At 36.6% G+C, this 13,871-nt stretch overlaps 4 protein-coding genes across 4 annotated transcripts; all 4 read right to left on the bottom strand.

Annotated features, from left to right (window-relative positions):
- Positions 1-126: 126 nt before the first annotated feature.
- LOC149625173 (dietary and metabolic glutamate transporter-like) lies at positions 127-5,946 on the bottom strand. The gene is made up of 8 exons (XM_089852080.1): positions 3,902-5,946; positions 2,748-2,981; positions 2,501-2,678; positions 2,048-2,178; positions 1,670-1,960; positions 1,122-1,410; positions 745-830; positions 127-654 (listed from the first exon to the last, which is right to left on the bottom strand). The coding sequence occupies exons 1-8, from the start codon at positions 4,091-4,093 to the stop codon at positions 463-465; spliced, it is 1,593 nt and encodes a 530-aa protein (XP_089708206.1). The 5' UTR covers positions 4,094-5,946; the 3' UTR covers positions 127-462.
- A 506-nt stretch (positions 5,947-6,452) lies between these two features.
- On the bottom strand, positions 6,453-11,251 carry LOC149625174 (aldo-keto reductase family 1 member D1-like; the record flags this gene model as incomplete). The annotated part of the gene is made up of 3 exons (XM_089852081.1): positions 6,453-6,557; positions 10,924-11,012; positions 11,078-11,251. Coding segments are annotated over 3 exons (309 nt in total), but the record flags the coding sequence as incomplete, so codon positions are not given.
- Positions 8,240-9,884, bottom strand: LOC149625175 (uncharacterized). The gene is made up of 2 exons (XM_089851945.1): positions 9,133-9,884; positions 8,240-9,060 (listed from the first exon to the last, which is right to left on the bottom strand). The coding sequence occupies exons 1-2, from the start codon at positions 9,882-9,884 to the stop codon at positions 8,289-8,291; spliced, it is 1,524 nt and encodes a 507-aa protein (XP_089708071.1). The 3' UTR covers positions 8,240-8,288.
- LOC149625176 (aldo-keto reductase 1B-like) lies at positions 11,103-12,385 on the bottom strand. Its single transcript, XM_089851946.1, has 6 exons — positions 12,201-12,385; positions 11,963-12,130; positions 11,771-11,887; positions 11,618-11,692; positions 11,306-11,563; positions 11,103-11,243 (listed from the first exon to the last, which is right to left on the bottom strand). The coding sequence occupies exons 1-5, from the start codon at positions 12,270-12,272 to the stop codon at positions 11,309-11,311; spliced, it is 687 nt and encodes a 228-aa protein (XP_089708072.1). The 5' UTR covers positions 12,273-12,385; the 3' UTR covers positions 11,103-11,243; positions 11,306-11,308.
- Positions 12,386-13,871: the final 1,486 nt, after the last annotated feature.

Here is a 13,871-nt window from a genome sequence, read left to right on the forward strand (position 1 = left end):
GCGCAATTCCAATTAAACCTAATTTTCAAGTTCATACCGAAGGAAGCGGTACGCACGCTTTGTCTCACCAAAAAATACTTGTATTTTCGCGTTTCCAGTGTCGCGTGATGAATTATATGTTTTTTAAATAGTGTAATTAGCCTCGCATTATGGAAAATTAGGGTTAACAACGTGGAAATATTTTACGACGTTCATGTAAGTCAAAAATACAGTATTTTTTCTTATTAATTCTTACGGGGTAAAGGTGAATGAATCATTGACATGCGATAAGACGACAACCCGGCCACCCATGGTGTGATCGTTTAAGGGAGGTTTCTTTTGGTTAGGGTTAAGTTAGGTTCGATTTGGGGGCGGTGGTCAGATTGTCGTCTTCTATAGCTTGTAATAAAATAGAAATTGAAATTAATGGCCGTTTTGAAGGCGCGTAGAAACATAACATGTATTCAATCTTTTCTGACAATACTATAATTTCGTAGTGTTCTCAATAACGTTTTGTATTGTCTTGGTTTCTATGACTTTCTCTTTCTGTCCATCTTCGGTTTCTTTCCCCCATGGTTGAAGTTTAGACGTCCCAAAAATGACGAACAGTAGACAACAAAAAATAGAGATAGCTATGGTTATATAAAATGCCTTATGCCATTGCTCCAGGGTTTGCTGTGAAGATATAATGCGTTAAGGACATAAACACGAGTCTGTTGAGTTTGATGGTGATTGAAGAACGCCATCTATTATATTAATACTCACGTTATTGTCCGTTAAATATCCCACCATAAGCGGCGCTAATATACCACTTAAGTTAGCCAATCCATTACACAAACTAAATAGTGTACCTAAAAAAAATTGGAAATTCACCCAGAATAAGCCTCTTCGATATAAAAATGGGGGTAGGCAACTCTCATTATCAGCCGTGGACAGTCTAGGCGCTCTCGGGACTCAAAACGCCTAGAGCGCAGGCGCCGATATGCGAGATGGAAGGCAAAGTTTTACCCCCGTGGGTTTCCCTCTTAGAGGCCACCATGGAGCAATATTTATGAAGACGTAGTGGCAACGTAATGCGCTTACGCGTAACTTTCATTATCAATCCAATAAAATAACTCCATGGGAATTACCGATGGACTTACCCGCGTAGGAAGGTGCAAAGTCCATAATGGCTATTTTGACTCCAACTACAAGGAATCCGTTAACTGCTTCCGAGGCATATAATAATACCAAAACGGAGATTCTATCACAACCGACAAAGGTTACGCCCAACATTAAAGCAGACGCTCCGAAACAGCCAATAAAATGCATTAACTTTCTGGTATTAGTGATTGACAACCATTCTTTATGAATGATTACCTTGGAGAGATATCCCGATAATAGAACTGTCGCCATGGTGATCAAGTAGGGTAGGGAATTTAGCAAGGCATTCTGCAAGGAAATGCGAAGTAATATTTCTTTAATTATGGTTTCAATTCAAATTGTAGCCCTATAAGGGTGTTCGTCAAGGATGTAATTAGGTATCATGGCGTTATTAATCAGTTAAGGAATGAGGTTTACTTGGGAGGTGATGGAAGGGATGTTGGGGTCAAGTCACCTCAGGTGGACACGGGGCAGCCAGCACCCATAGAGTAGGTTCGCCGAAATGTGTCGCGTTCCCGCAAACTTTTTCCAAAATCAGCTGGGCTTACAGGAGTGCGAATGTTGGGTTAGAGTAGATATGGTGACCACTATAGGTTATATTAGGCCTTTTACGAAATAGACTTTCGACCCTTATACTTAAGGATAGTATGACGCTCTTATTATAAAGTTTAGTATTAATATTTGTATTTACCGAATTCAAATCGAATTTTAAAATTTGATTCAAAAATGTCGGGGAGTCTGTCAGCAGTAATGTGTAACCCCATGATTCTGCGAACCCGCTAACAATAAGGACCCATGATCCGGAAGACAGTAGGATTTTTTTCCAGGGAGTTTTGCACTAAGAGAAATCAGACCGCCATGACATTAAGAAACAATCTCAATAACCGAAATATATGTTCCATTTATGAATTGTTATTGTACGTACCTTGACTTTCCCAGTGTCTCCTTGATTATCAATTAAGTATTTTAGTTCTTTGGGAGAAATAGTAGGATGATCTGATGGATTTTCGTAGATAAATACGAACCAACATATTGAATATAGGACACCAAGGCCGCCTGAAATTACGTAATTAAAAAAATTACTCGAATTGGGAAAAATTTAATTTAATAACTTATAATTTGCACTCGGTTTTTTCGTAAGTCCACGCAGTGAGCGCGTATGAAAAGGACGCTCGGATAGAGTAATGTCAGTTCAACGTATGCAAACGTCATACCCTTCTATCTCTTAGCTCAGTGTCATCCCCCCGACCAGGCGCGTACAGTATCCCCTCTTACAAAAGCGCGCCTAGAGGGAGGGATACACAGTCTACTCCCCTCTCTACCGACACTACTCTATAGACCAAATAATGTCACGTGATTACGGTGGATCTATATTTACCAAAGAAATAGTACGGTGATTGCCATCCCCCTAGTGACTTGCACAGTACCGCGGTTATGGGCGTTGCAACGACATTGCCCAAGCGACCACCCAATTGAACAAATGAGTACAAAAAGGCGCTCTCTGTCGTAGTATACCATTTAGCGCAGAGTGTAACCATGGATCCTTGAGTTATGCCCTGTATTAAAAAAGAAGGTTACAAGGTTCTCAGGTGTTTTGGCTAAAAAATAGTTCAAGGTTTTATTACCTCGGCGAGACCCATCAACACCCGTAATACTATAAAGTACTTATAGCTGATGTTGGCTAAAACTGGTCCAAGTAGATTAAGAGCCGATGTTAAAAATACCCCAATGAAAAATACGATTTTTCCACCGAACCGTTCGGCCAAGTAGCCACCGAAAAAATTGGAGATTACGTATCCGTAGTAAAATGAACCCAACACCATACTTTGGACGTACTCGTCCCAGTCAAATGGACCTCCCTGTTAAATAACATTCTTAGCAAATTCAGGGCCGTGTTTCTGATAAATCTACCATAAATTAAAGAGTGTGTTCTTTTGATCAAACTGAGTGGAAACTGCGTCAAAGAACATCATGGGGTCTACAACATTTAGTTACGGAGATAACATGGGCTCGCAAACATTGATTGACCCCTAAAACCAGGAAATAGTTACGCGTGCGCTGTAAAACATTTCAGCCTTCAATCTAAAAACGTTATTGAACCTTTATCTAGCAGAAGTGTACGAGTAGATGTCTGCCTAAGCTGGTAAAGCAAAGGTATTTGCTCCACGTTTGTGTCTATTTTCTTGTTTTAGAGGCCAATAAATGTTTGGGAGCCCGTATCTACGTATAACCAGAAGGGGATAATAAAAGAAGGATGACACTCTGTATCCTCTTAATATTTTAGTTATGTAACGAGATTCTTCGTAGGCTCTCCTGCTCATCAAACTTCTGATGGGCATCGCACCGTGCTAGGGTGAATTCTATATCTTTTGGCACTAAACCCTCAAACCTGGTCTTGGGGCGGGACCAAAATCCACAAGCGCACGCGCCTTGGCAAATAGTTTAGCGCTAATAAAGTAATGATGAGGGAACTATTTATCGCGTGTGTGATTCGGTTTAGTAACCTTGAACACTCTAAATGTAAAATTATGTTGGGAAGAATGACGTTACATTTACCCCGCTTTGTGGTACACTTCTCTCGAAGAGAAGTATTATATACTTCTGGTGTAACTAAATGTTGTAGATTCCGGTTTTTTTTATACACTTCCCACTCTTTTTGACCCAAAGAACACGTACTTTAATTTTCAGCAGACTTACCAGAAACATTCTGTATACTGTTAATATTGACAACTATTTTTTGGACTAAAAATTTCTCAGTGAAAACCCAATTCAAACTGACCTCTTCAACCAAGATATTGGTGGTGCGATTTTCTGAACCGTAGGTGCATTGCGTACCCTCGCTGATAGTATCATTTGAATTTCGGTATTTGACCATGGCTATTAAAGCGATGTTGAGACTATTCCTTAATGAAAAAAGGTTACCCATGCCAAGGCTCATCAATAACGTCAGGACGTATCGTTTAGGTATCATGTTTTCTGTTGTTTGTTTCTATTAGAACCTGCACAGCACAGGCAAAAGAGAAACTGGAAGTACGCTAAAAGTTATATTTTTCATCGTTTCACCGAATGATATTTTATCCACCTGGTTTTAACCTAGTTCAGCAACATCTGTTTGTATGTACATGCGAATTTCTTTTTTACCATTAATAACATAACTACAATAAGTGTGATGTGCACCCAATGAAATACTTTAATAATTTTCGATTATAACATGATTTCCGTGAACTCAACTTGTTAATTTACTATTTGACAATCAAAACTAGCTTAGAATAGATCATTTCATTAATGCAACAAGAGAAGGAAGGGAGCTATTTCCTTCGCGCCAAGACGGAGCTCGCGTTCACTAAACGTAGGAGCAAAAATAAATAGGGAAAAGTGTCGGACTCTCTCCTTCGTCTATGACATGCATTTGGAGGGGTGAATGCATACTCGAGAAATCTGTTTCATCCCCCTCGCCTATTCACCATGTACCTAAGATAATTTGTGATATTGCGCGTGAAGAAATAGTGCGGTTTTATTTTACATTAGCTGCTTTTGACTGAGGCTAAAAGTGGCCACTGCAGTTTATCGCCACAATTTAATTTGATGATGTACATGATTGTTTTAATTTAGTTTGCTAATATTGATGCTATTTACTAATATTAAAACGTTTTAACTCAGGGCCTAAGTTTAAACGAAATTCTAAAGGATTTTAACGATGAGTTTTTTGAATTAAATGATGATTACAAGAACATCTGCGGCATTTTAAATTTAATTTCGGCTTGCTAACGTTTTAAACAAACTTCAACCTCGTTCAAACGCGAAAATAACACTAAAGAAAATAGAACAGAGCGCGGAGGTCCGAGGTTGTGACTCTTCCTTGAGATAAGCCTATGCCAAATTTTCCCGTTTGGTGGCGTACGAGCGTTATTTTCGGGAAGAATGGCATCATCAACTACAAATCTGATTGGCTGATACCATTTTAAACACCTCTCGCGCGCTTGAGCGTCTCGAAATGCATGTCAAGCTAAGGCAAAGGCAGGAAAATATGGCAGTCCGACACTTTCCCCTATTTATTTTTGGTAGGAGGTTGGTCAACTCGCACAGCCTCCGATGGCAGGCCCACCCCTGTGGTGGTTCCTTCTCTAGCCTTATGGCATTGATGGAGTAGTCTATGAAAGTAGATCAGTCAACCCTAAGAGTATTATTGAAGGTTTCAGAGTTGCTAATTTGTAATCTAAAGAAATTTAGAATTATAGCCGGGAGTGTGGCGCACTCCTGTAAGCCAAGCTTCTGGGCGGCAAAGTTTGAGGGAATAAGAGACATGCCGGCGATCCTACCCTATAGGTGCCGACTGCCCCGTGTCCGCCGGAGGTGACTTGACCCCCACACCCCGTCCGTCACCTCCCAAGTAAACCTCATTTCTTCCCCTGCTTACACACGTACAGAAACCTGTATAATCACATCCTTGCCGAGGTCCACTGACCCACTCGCATTGAAACCCTCCAAAAAAAATTTAGAATTATGGAAAGTGTCAGACTTATTAAAAATTCATCATTTGTGCATAAATTAACCCTGCTCGTAGTTTGTATACGTAAACTCTCGGAAGGGTACTTGCGTTAAGTACTTTTTGCCTCTCCGAGTGACGATGACGGAGAGGTATTACACTGGACGTATCTGTCTGCCTGTGTGTCTGTTACGGTGTACGCAGTTGTCAAATCGATGCAAATGTATATGCAATATCCCGTGTTCGGTAGAAGTCAAACGTTATGTTTAAAATAATTTTAGTAATAATCTATCTTATAACGACTTAACTAGAATTACTAACGATTAAAATAAATTAATATCTTTTATATCAGAATTGAGATGAGACTAGAAGTACTGAGCCAACCAAATTCTTCACTCGGCGAAAGTGAATATTCTTGATAACACACGAACGGTTGGCCCTCTGGTAGCGGTTTCTGAATTTTCCCTCCAAAACGTGAGACGCTCGCGGTGGTAGACGGCCGAACTAGATTCAAGGAGCCGGGTCCGTGTTCTGCCGCTTTATGTTGAGGGGAAGGGGATAGGAAAGGTTTTTGGAACTCGACCAATTTTTTTCTCTCTAGCGTAGGCGCGATTGAAGCGGCATAAAATCCTCAAATTTGTTCACTAGCGCCAGGATCTACTGTCAATGCTAGAGCCCTTCACTTCTAGTCTCATCTCACTTCTGATTATATTTATTTAACTATCTACGAAAAACATCATAATTGGGTGGGAGAGCTTCATTTTGGTTTTCCAACTTGTTAGAATATAATTCATATGTATTATAATAATGTTAAGCAAGATGGATTAATATTTAAAAGAGCACATTCATGATTCAAAATTGAACAGTTTTAATATAATAATTAATTTTTAAAATAATGTTATTTTAAAATTCAATGCTGTATGGATAGTTTGGATGAGCCTCAATTTCGCTGAAAATATATTTGAAAAATATTAATATTTGCAACAGCTGTTTTCTATGTAGAGTAGAATTCCATGAAGGGAGGGTTTAAGGTAGTATTGAAATAGTCTGACTCTGGTACGCCGAGCGTATGACCGTGGAACTTGTTTATGTAGGTAACAAGTGCCCTTGAAGTTAATCGCGTATAAGGCTATCATAGTAGCAGATAATGGTTTAATGCCTGACGAATATAAAAAGTATACAGGGTTGAGTCGTCCCTGGAATAACTGCGAAAGTCAGGGACTTTGAAAGGACTCTTAAAAGTTAGGGAATTCTCAAACCTTATCTTCAAGGAATTCAGTTTAGCTTGGTTCCCACTTGACCAAAATAATGACCGAAAATTATTATTATGTCAAAAGAAGCGTCATCACGAAAAATGTTTTGATTTTGTTATCAAAATATGAAATAATTTTACGCCAGCCTTTGCGTAAAAATAAATAGAACACAAATTCTCTCCGACCGAAAGCTGTTTCGTATGGGGCGCCAAACCGGACAAAATTCGTCTAAATAACTGGTATATCTTAGTCGAAATGTGATATATATTAGTCGAAATGTGATATATATTAGTCGAAATGTGATATATATTAGTCGAAATGTGATATATATTAGTCGAAATGTGATATATATTAGTCGAAATGTGATATATATTAGTCGAAATGTGATATATATTAGTCGAAATGTGATATATATAAGTCGAAATGTGATATATATAAGTCGAAATGTGATATATATTGGTCGAAATGTGATATATATTAGTCGAAATCTGATATATATTAGTCGAAATTTGATATATATCAGTTGAAATTTGATATATATCAGTCGAAAACTGATATATATCACTCGAAAACTGATATATATATATATATTAGTTGAAATCTGATATAGATATATTAGTCGAAATCTGATATATATATATTAGTCGAAATCTGATATATATTAGTCGAAATCTGATATATATATATATATTAGTCGAAATCTGATATATATATATATATTAGTCGAAATCTGATATATATTAGTCGAAATCTGATATATATATATATTAGTCGAAATCTGATATATATTAGTCGAAATCTGATATATATATATTAGTCGAAATCTGATATATATATATATTAGTCGAAATCTGATATATATATATATTAGTCGAAAACTGATATATTTTTGCAGCAAAATATTCCACGCAGGTTCGAACTAGGCCTACTTCAATTTCAAATTTTTAATCAGATACAAGATGCCTTTAATATGGTATCAGCTTTGTTTGTGATATTTTGTTTTGAAGAGAGGTAAGGGATAAGAGGTTCGATTTTAGCAGACCGCACTAAACCAATTGCGGCGTAGTAGACCTCGTTTTTAAGATTAATTAAATGCTAATTATTTTGTTACAAGATATAGTTTTTATATACTTTTCTTTTTGTATTTAAAAAGAAGCCTTTATTTTAAGATATAATGTTATGTTACGCGAACTTTTACTTTAATAGGCAAAAGAGCAAAAGACAGGGAGTAGGAGATAAGCGTTTCTTCATCCCATTTTTCATTCCTCTAGATCCCCTTACTTTGAAAGAGTTTACGTATTTTTTTGCTATTACAATATTTTTTTATTCTTCCGATTAATCCGCCTTTCAAAAGTCTGAATTGGCATTAAAACATTTTTTGTAACAGTGAGTTAAAATAAACATATTATTGATCTTCTTCAGTTGTGTCAAAATTCTCGACTACGTAAAAAATCTAATATTCGTAAGTAAATATTTATCCCATGATTTCCATCATCGGAAGTGAGATCAATGGAATTCAGAAGTTCTCCATGAATTGCATCACCAGGATAAAAAGCACACTCGTCAACAATAACATTGTTGTCACTTTCAACGGGAATGCTGGAAATCTCATCCACGCCGTATAACAAAGGGTCGTTAACGTATTCAAAATCAGCATTTTGAATGTCTAATTCATTCATGGTTGACATACACCAAAGTTGAATAGGAGAGTAAGAATTTTCAGTGCTTAAGGAATGGTGGTTCCAAGCTTCGGTCAGCGATCTACACGATTTTCGAATTCTCGGTAAGAATACCAAATGTAACGCGTATAAGTGCATTTCATTGTCGGCATCAAGGTAGCCTTCATCTTGCATAAACCGGAAAATGCCTTTAAAATAGGATGACACTAGACGATTTACTTCACGCCAAAGCCGTTCTATACGTTGGTTATGCACAGATAGACCTGTTATAAAGCTACCTCTATCCAAGCCACGATTATTCAACATAAATCTAGCAACTTCAATGTTCTCCATGCCCTTGTCTCCTCGAACCCTTAGAGGCAATCCATAAGACCTGACGCCCTCTTCAAAAAGACCCAAAACACTGCTCGCTCTGTTGTTAGAGAAGCATTGCAAATAAATTAAGTATCTACTGTATCCATCGATGCATCCGTGAAACACGAGTCTCCAAGCTATCAATTTATGGTTTGAATCCATATGCCTGTAAATAAAATCTTATCAGGATGCCCTCAATTCATATTTTCGCGGTCTACGACTTGAGATTTTCACTTACCAAAGAGCATTAGCTCCTTGAACATTGTATCTTCGTCTTGGGATAAGATTTCGTCGTCTAAGAGCTCTTCCCACAGGGTCTAATATATTTAGTCGCTCTCTCACTCTCCATCGTTGCACTCTTAATCTCGAGCTTCGCAAGGCACCAATAACGTACGTTTCCCCAATGTTGGGATTATTATTTAATATATTTGTAATAAATTGGTCAAGTTGGGCATCTGTTATAGGTTCGTAATTTTCACTTTCCAGGCCAAGATAAGAACGGTGTCGCTGAAGTGTTCGAACTGTTACTCCAAGAAATGACGCTACTCTCACCCACGACAAACCGAGTGTACTTCGACAAAATTCTATCTGCTCAATAGTTAATTGATATCGCGGCCTTCCTACAGTGCATTCTCGCAAAACAGGGCAAATGTAAGGTTCTTCTACTTCCTCCCTAGTGTTTATAATATCCTCCATTTCGTTAACCAAAGAAGCAAATCCGTTATATACTACTTGAACTAAGTTAAGAAGGACGCCATTTGGATCGGGATTACGTTGAACAGAGGTTAAAATTGCTTCCAAAACTCTGCAGTGGCCTTGTAGCCTACGATGATTTATTTCAACAACATTAATATCCATTGAATAACGGTGTCGCAAACATTGCTCGTAAGCGTGTCTTAATTCACGAATGTAGTCCTCAACTTCGTTACAATTACAATGTAAACAGAAAACAATGATAACTAAACCTAATCTAAAAAATGCAGACTTCATTTTGAATAATTTTGTTTCTAAGAGATACCAATATTGTGACTTTCTGCTATTTTAAAGAACAGAAGACTGGGACGAGCTAACAAAACATTTTCCACGCTTCAATTTTACCTTCCCCTCTATCTGTTGACCCCCACAATCCCACCCGGAGATTGAACAAGTGTCACTCTTGACCACCAACTTTCGACTAATATATATATCACTTTTCGACTAATATATATATATAACTTTTCGACTAATATATATATATAACTTTTCGACTAATATATATATATATATATAACTTTTCGACTAATATATATATAACATTTCGATTAATATATATCGCTTTTCGACCAATATATATATATAACTTTTCGACTAATATATATCACTCTTCGACTAATATCTATCAGATTTCGACTAATATATATCACTCTTCGACTAATATATATCAGATTTCGACTAATATATATCACATTTCGACTAATATATATCACATTTCGACTAATATATATCACATTTCGACTAAGATATATCAGATTTCGACTAATATATATCACTCTTCGACTAATATATATATATCACTCTTCGACTAATATATATATATCACTCTTCGACTAATATATATCAGATTTCGACTAATATATATCAGATTTCGACTAATATATATCACTCTTCGACTAATATATATCAGATTTCGACTAATATATATATATATATCAGATTTCGACTAATATATATCAGATTTCAACTAATATATATCAGATTTCGACTAATATATATCACATTTCGACTAATATATATCACATTTCGACTAAAATATATCACATTTCGACTAAAATATATCACATTTCGACTAAGATATACCAGTTATTTAGACGAATTTTGTCCGGTTTGGCGCCCCATAGTTTCGGTCGCGTTTTGTGGGAACGTTTTTACCGCAGAGGTACTTGCGCGGTGTGTCGGTCAAGTGGGAACTTTCTCTGTATGTTTTTCCGAAAAATGGTCTATTCTCTAACCATATCTTCAAGGAATCCAGTTAAGACTTATATGAACTTACGGAGTCAAATTAGAGCTGAAGAAACGTTTTCCAGCGTCTAATTCTCGAATTTTATCCATATCTTCTTGGGAGAGTTCAAAGTCAAATATCTATTAATTCATTAAGCAATAAATAAATCTTGTTATCTCGTGATTGAAAATTTATCGTAACATACTTGAAGATTTTGTTCTAGTCTAGCTTCGTTAGAACTCTTTGGAATTACGATAATACCGCGTTGAATGGTCCAACGTAGCACGACCTGCGCGCTGGTTTTGTTGTACTTCTTACCAATTTCAATCAAGACGTCGTTACTCAAAACCGACGGATTTTTGGGAACTTCACTGTAACAAATGTTAATCGATTCGGGTTTTTCGGATCAAGTCAAATAGAAATAAATACTTACATGTTATTCTCTATCTTTCTCCCCCCGTGAATGGCGGGTGAACCAAATGGAGCGTACGCAGTAATGGTCACTCCCAAGTCCTTGCAGAACTGGTAAAGTTTCTCTTGTTGCAAATAATTTGAAATGAACGTGCAACTCTACTTGATTGTTTGATGGTTTAATCCTGGCGTTGTCGCAAATTAGTTTCACTTGTTGACTGTTGAAGTTGGATACTCCAATGTCCTTAGCTAAACCAGAATCAACCAGAGCTTCCATGGCCTGTAGTGAATTTGTTTTATAGACAAGCACGAGTGAAGTAAATTCTAAACTTACCTTCCAAGTTGAAACTAAGTCGTTAATTTCAAGTTCAGAGTTCTCTCTAGAGAAGAAATCCTCACCGCTCTTGTACTATGATAATTTAAAATTAATCGTAGAATTTCAAGAATCACCTATGACATTTTACCAACCTGATCCTTTTATACTTACCTTAAAGGCTATTGGGCTATGAACGAGGTACAGATCCACGTAAGATAGTTGCAAATCTGCCAAAGACCTCTTTAAGAAATACTCCACTCTATCTGGATGGTGACCGTTGGGTGGTAGCTAATTGTTTTTTTATTTTTGAAAATGTTTTTACAAATGTTCAATGAATTAAAAGTAATTAACGATGTTAAGTACCTTGGTGGTTACAAAAATATCCTCGCGTTTGACTAAACCATTCTTGAAAGCAATTTGTAACGCTTCACCAATAGCACTCTCATTACGGTATACAAATGCCGTGTCAGTATGGCGATAACCCAACTCCAAAGCCTTCAATATGGCCGCTACCCCTTCTTGCTCCTTTGCCTGTAATATCATTATTTGGTGAACTGAATTGCATCATTAATAAAAGTAAAAGTTCGAGTGACCAACTGACCATCAAAGTTCCTAACCCCAAAAGGGGCATGTTAGCCCCGGAACGTAATTTAAGTCCAGACGTTGGTGTCATCTTGAAGTTTTTTAAAGTTTGAGCTTGAGTCAATTTGGGTTGACACTTAGCGTCTGCAGTTCTTTATATACGACAGATAAGTAACCGACACTCCCATAGTTTATCTTATGAAAGACTATGTCTTTTCTATACCTCTCAGAGTGACGATGATGTCACGGACTTATTTAAGATAATTTTATTTCTCAACTCAAAGTTAATACAGAAAGAGTAACAAAATCGTCTATTTGTGTGTGTGTGTCTGTTGTTACACTAGTGCATTGCGTAAAGTTTTTTCACAATACAAAACGAAAATATGGGATGTACTGTATTTTTCAGAATCACGATGCCTTTAGGCCAAGTAGTTTTGTAGCTATAAAGCTCTGCTTCATTTCGATATTCCAGGAATATTCTTTGATATTAATATTTGTAATATTAATTAGCTATACTTCATTAAAAACGGTAATTTAGACATTGCAAGATACAAAGGAAGGTAATGTTCAGTTTTATTGCGTCCATTGATTTTTACCTGCTCGTAAAGGCCCGAGATGAGATGAATGAAATTTATGTTTTGATTTTCGTGTTCACCATGAAGAGACATTAACGGTTCAGAGTGAGCTGAAAGTCAAATACACATTAAAATGAATTGTTCTAGGTAGTCTTTCTCTCCACTTGAAGAGGTAATATTTTGGTTTTCCAACTTGTTATGAATAGAGTTCGAAAATCACAATTCATTGTCGTACGTGTTTACAAAAGTAACAGATAAGAACAATCTAAGGCGCTTAGATATCACCAAAAATGTCATCGAAAAACTGTTTTCTCTATAATTTTTATTGAAACCTTATCTTTTTCCCAATATGAAAAGAAATTTCATCGAAAAACCGTTCTCTCGATAATTTTTATTGAAACCTCATCTTTTTCCCAATATAAAATTGAGGATTTGACTTACTTCAGATAATCAGTTAAAATTATTTTATTAACTATAATACAATGAGTCTCAGTTTCCGTTTAATTTCGTTTCCAGTGAACTAATTTTGAAAATTTAAATTTCAAATGATCAAGCCTAAATAAATCCGTTTCTTGCTACAAAAATAATTTAATAGTTAATTATTTATTCATGAAAAACTACTTTTTGGCGATAAAAGAATTTTTTTACGTTTCTAGAATAAATTTGAAACTCTGTTCGATTATTTAGATTACACTAAACCGGGAGTTTAACCGGTTGTTGTTAATGCTTATCCAGAAAATTGGGCAATTTCCCTCGCGCCGAGAAGCAACACCAGACGGAGCTCGCGTTCACTACACGTCATTTCGTACAGCATGGACGAACCAATATTGGTTAGTCCATGCCGCGATGGATAGCCTACGATAATGTCCCCGCCCTCGCGGTGTTTCCTTCACTTATGGCATTAATTTAATGGTCCATAAACAAAGCCAATAGGTGTAAACACTTTCCAAGGAGTTGCTAATTTTCCATCTTATGAAATTTAGTGTTACGTTAGGAAATGTGAAGTGTCAGACTTATCAATATTATGTTTTTTATGGTTTATAAGATAGTTCCTATACCCAGAGTCGGCATATGTGCAGAACTTGGAATTAGTTCAAGTACTCGTGTTTTGTAAG

Source organism: Phalangium opilio, unplaced genomic scaffold, assembly GCF_054372755.1.
Source record: "Phalangium opilio isolate 3A_F unplaced genomic scaffold, DU_Popi_V2 ptg000105l_1, whole genome shotgun sequence".
Classification (NCBI taxonomy): Eukaryota; Metazoa; Arthropoda; class Arachnida; order Opiliones; family Phalangiidae; genus Phalangium; species Phalangium opilio.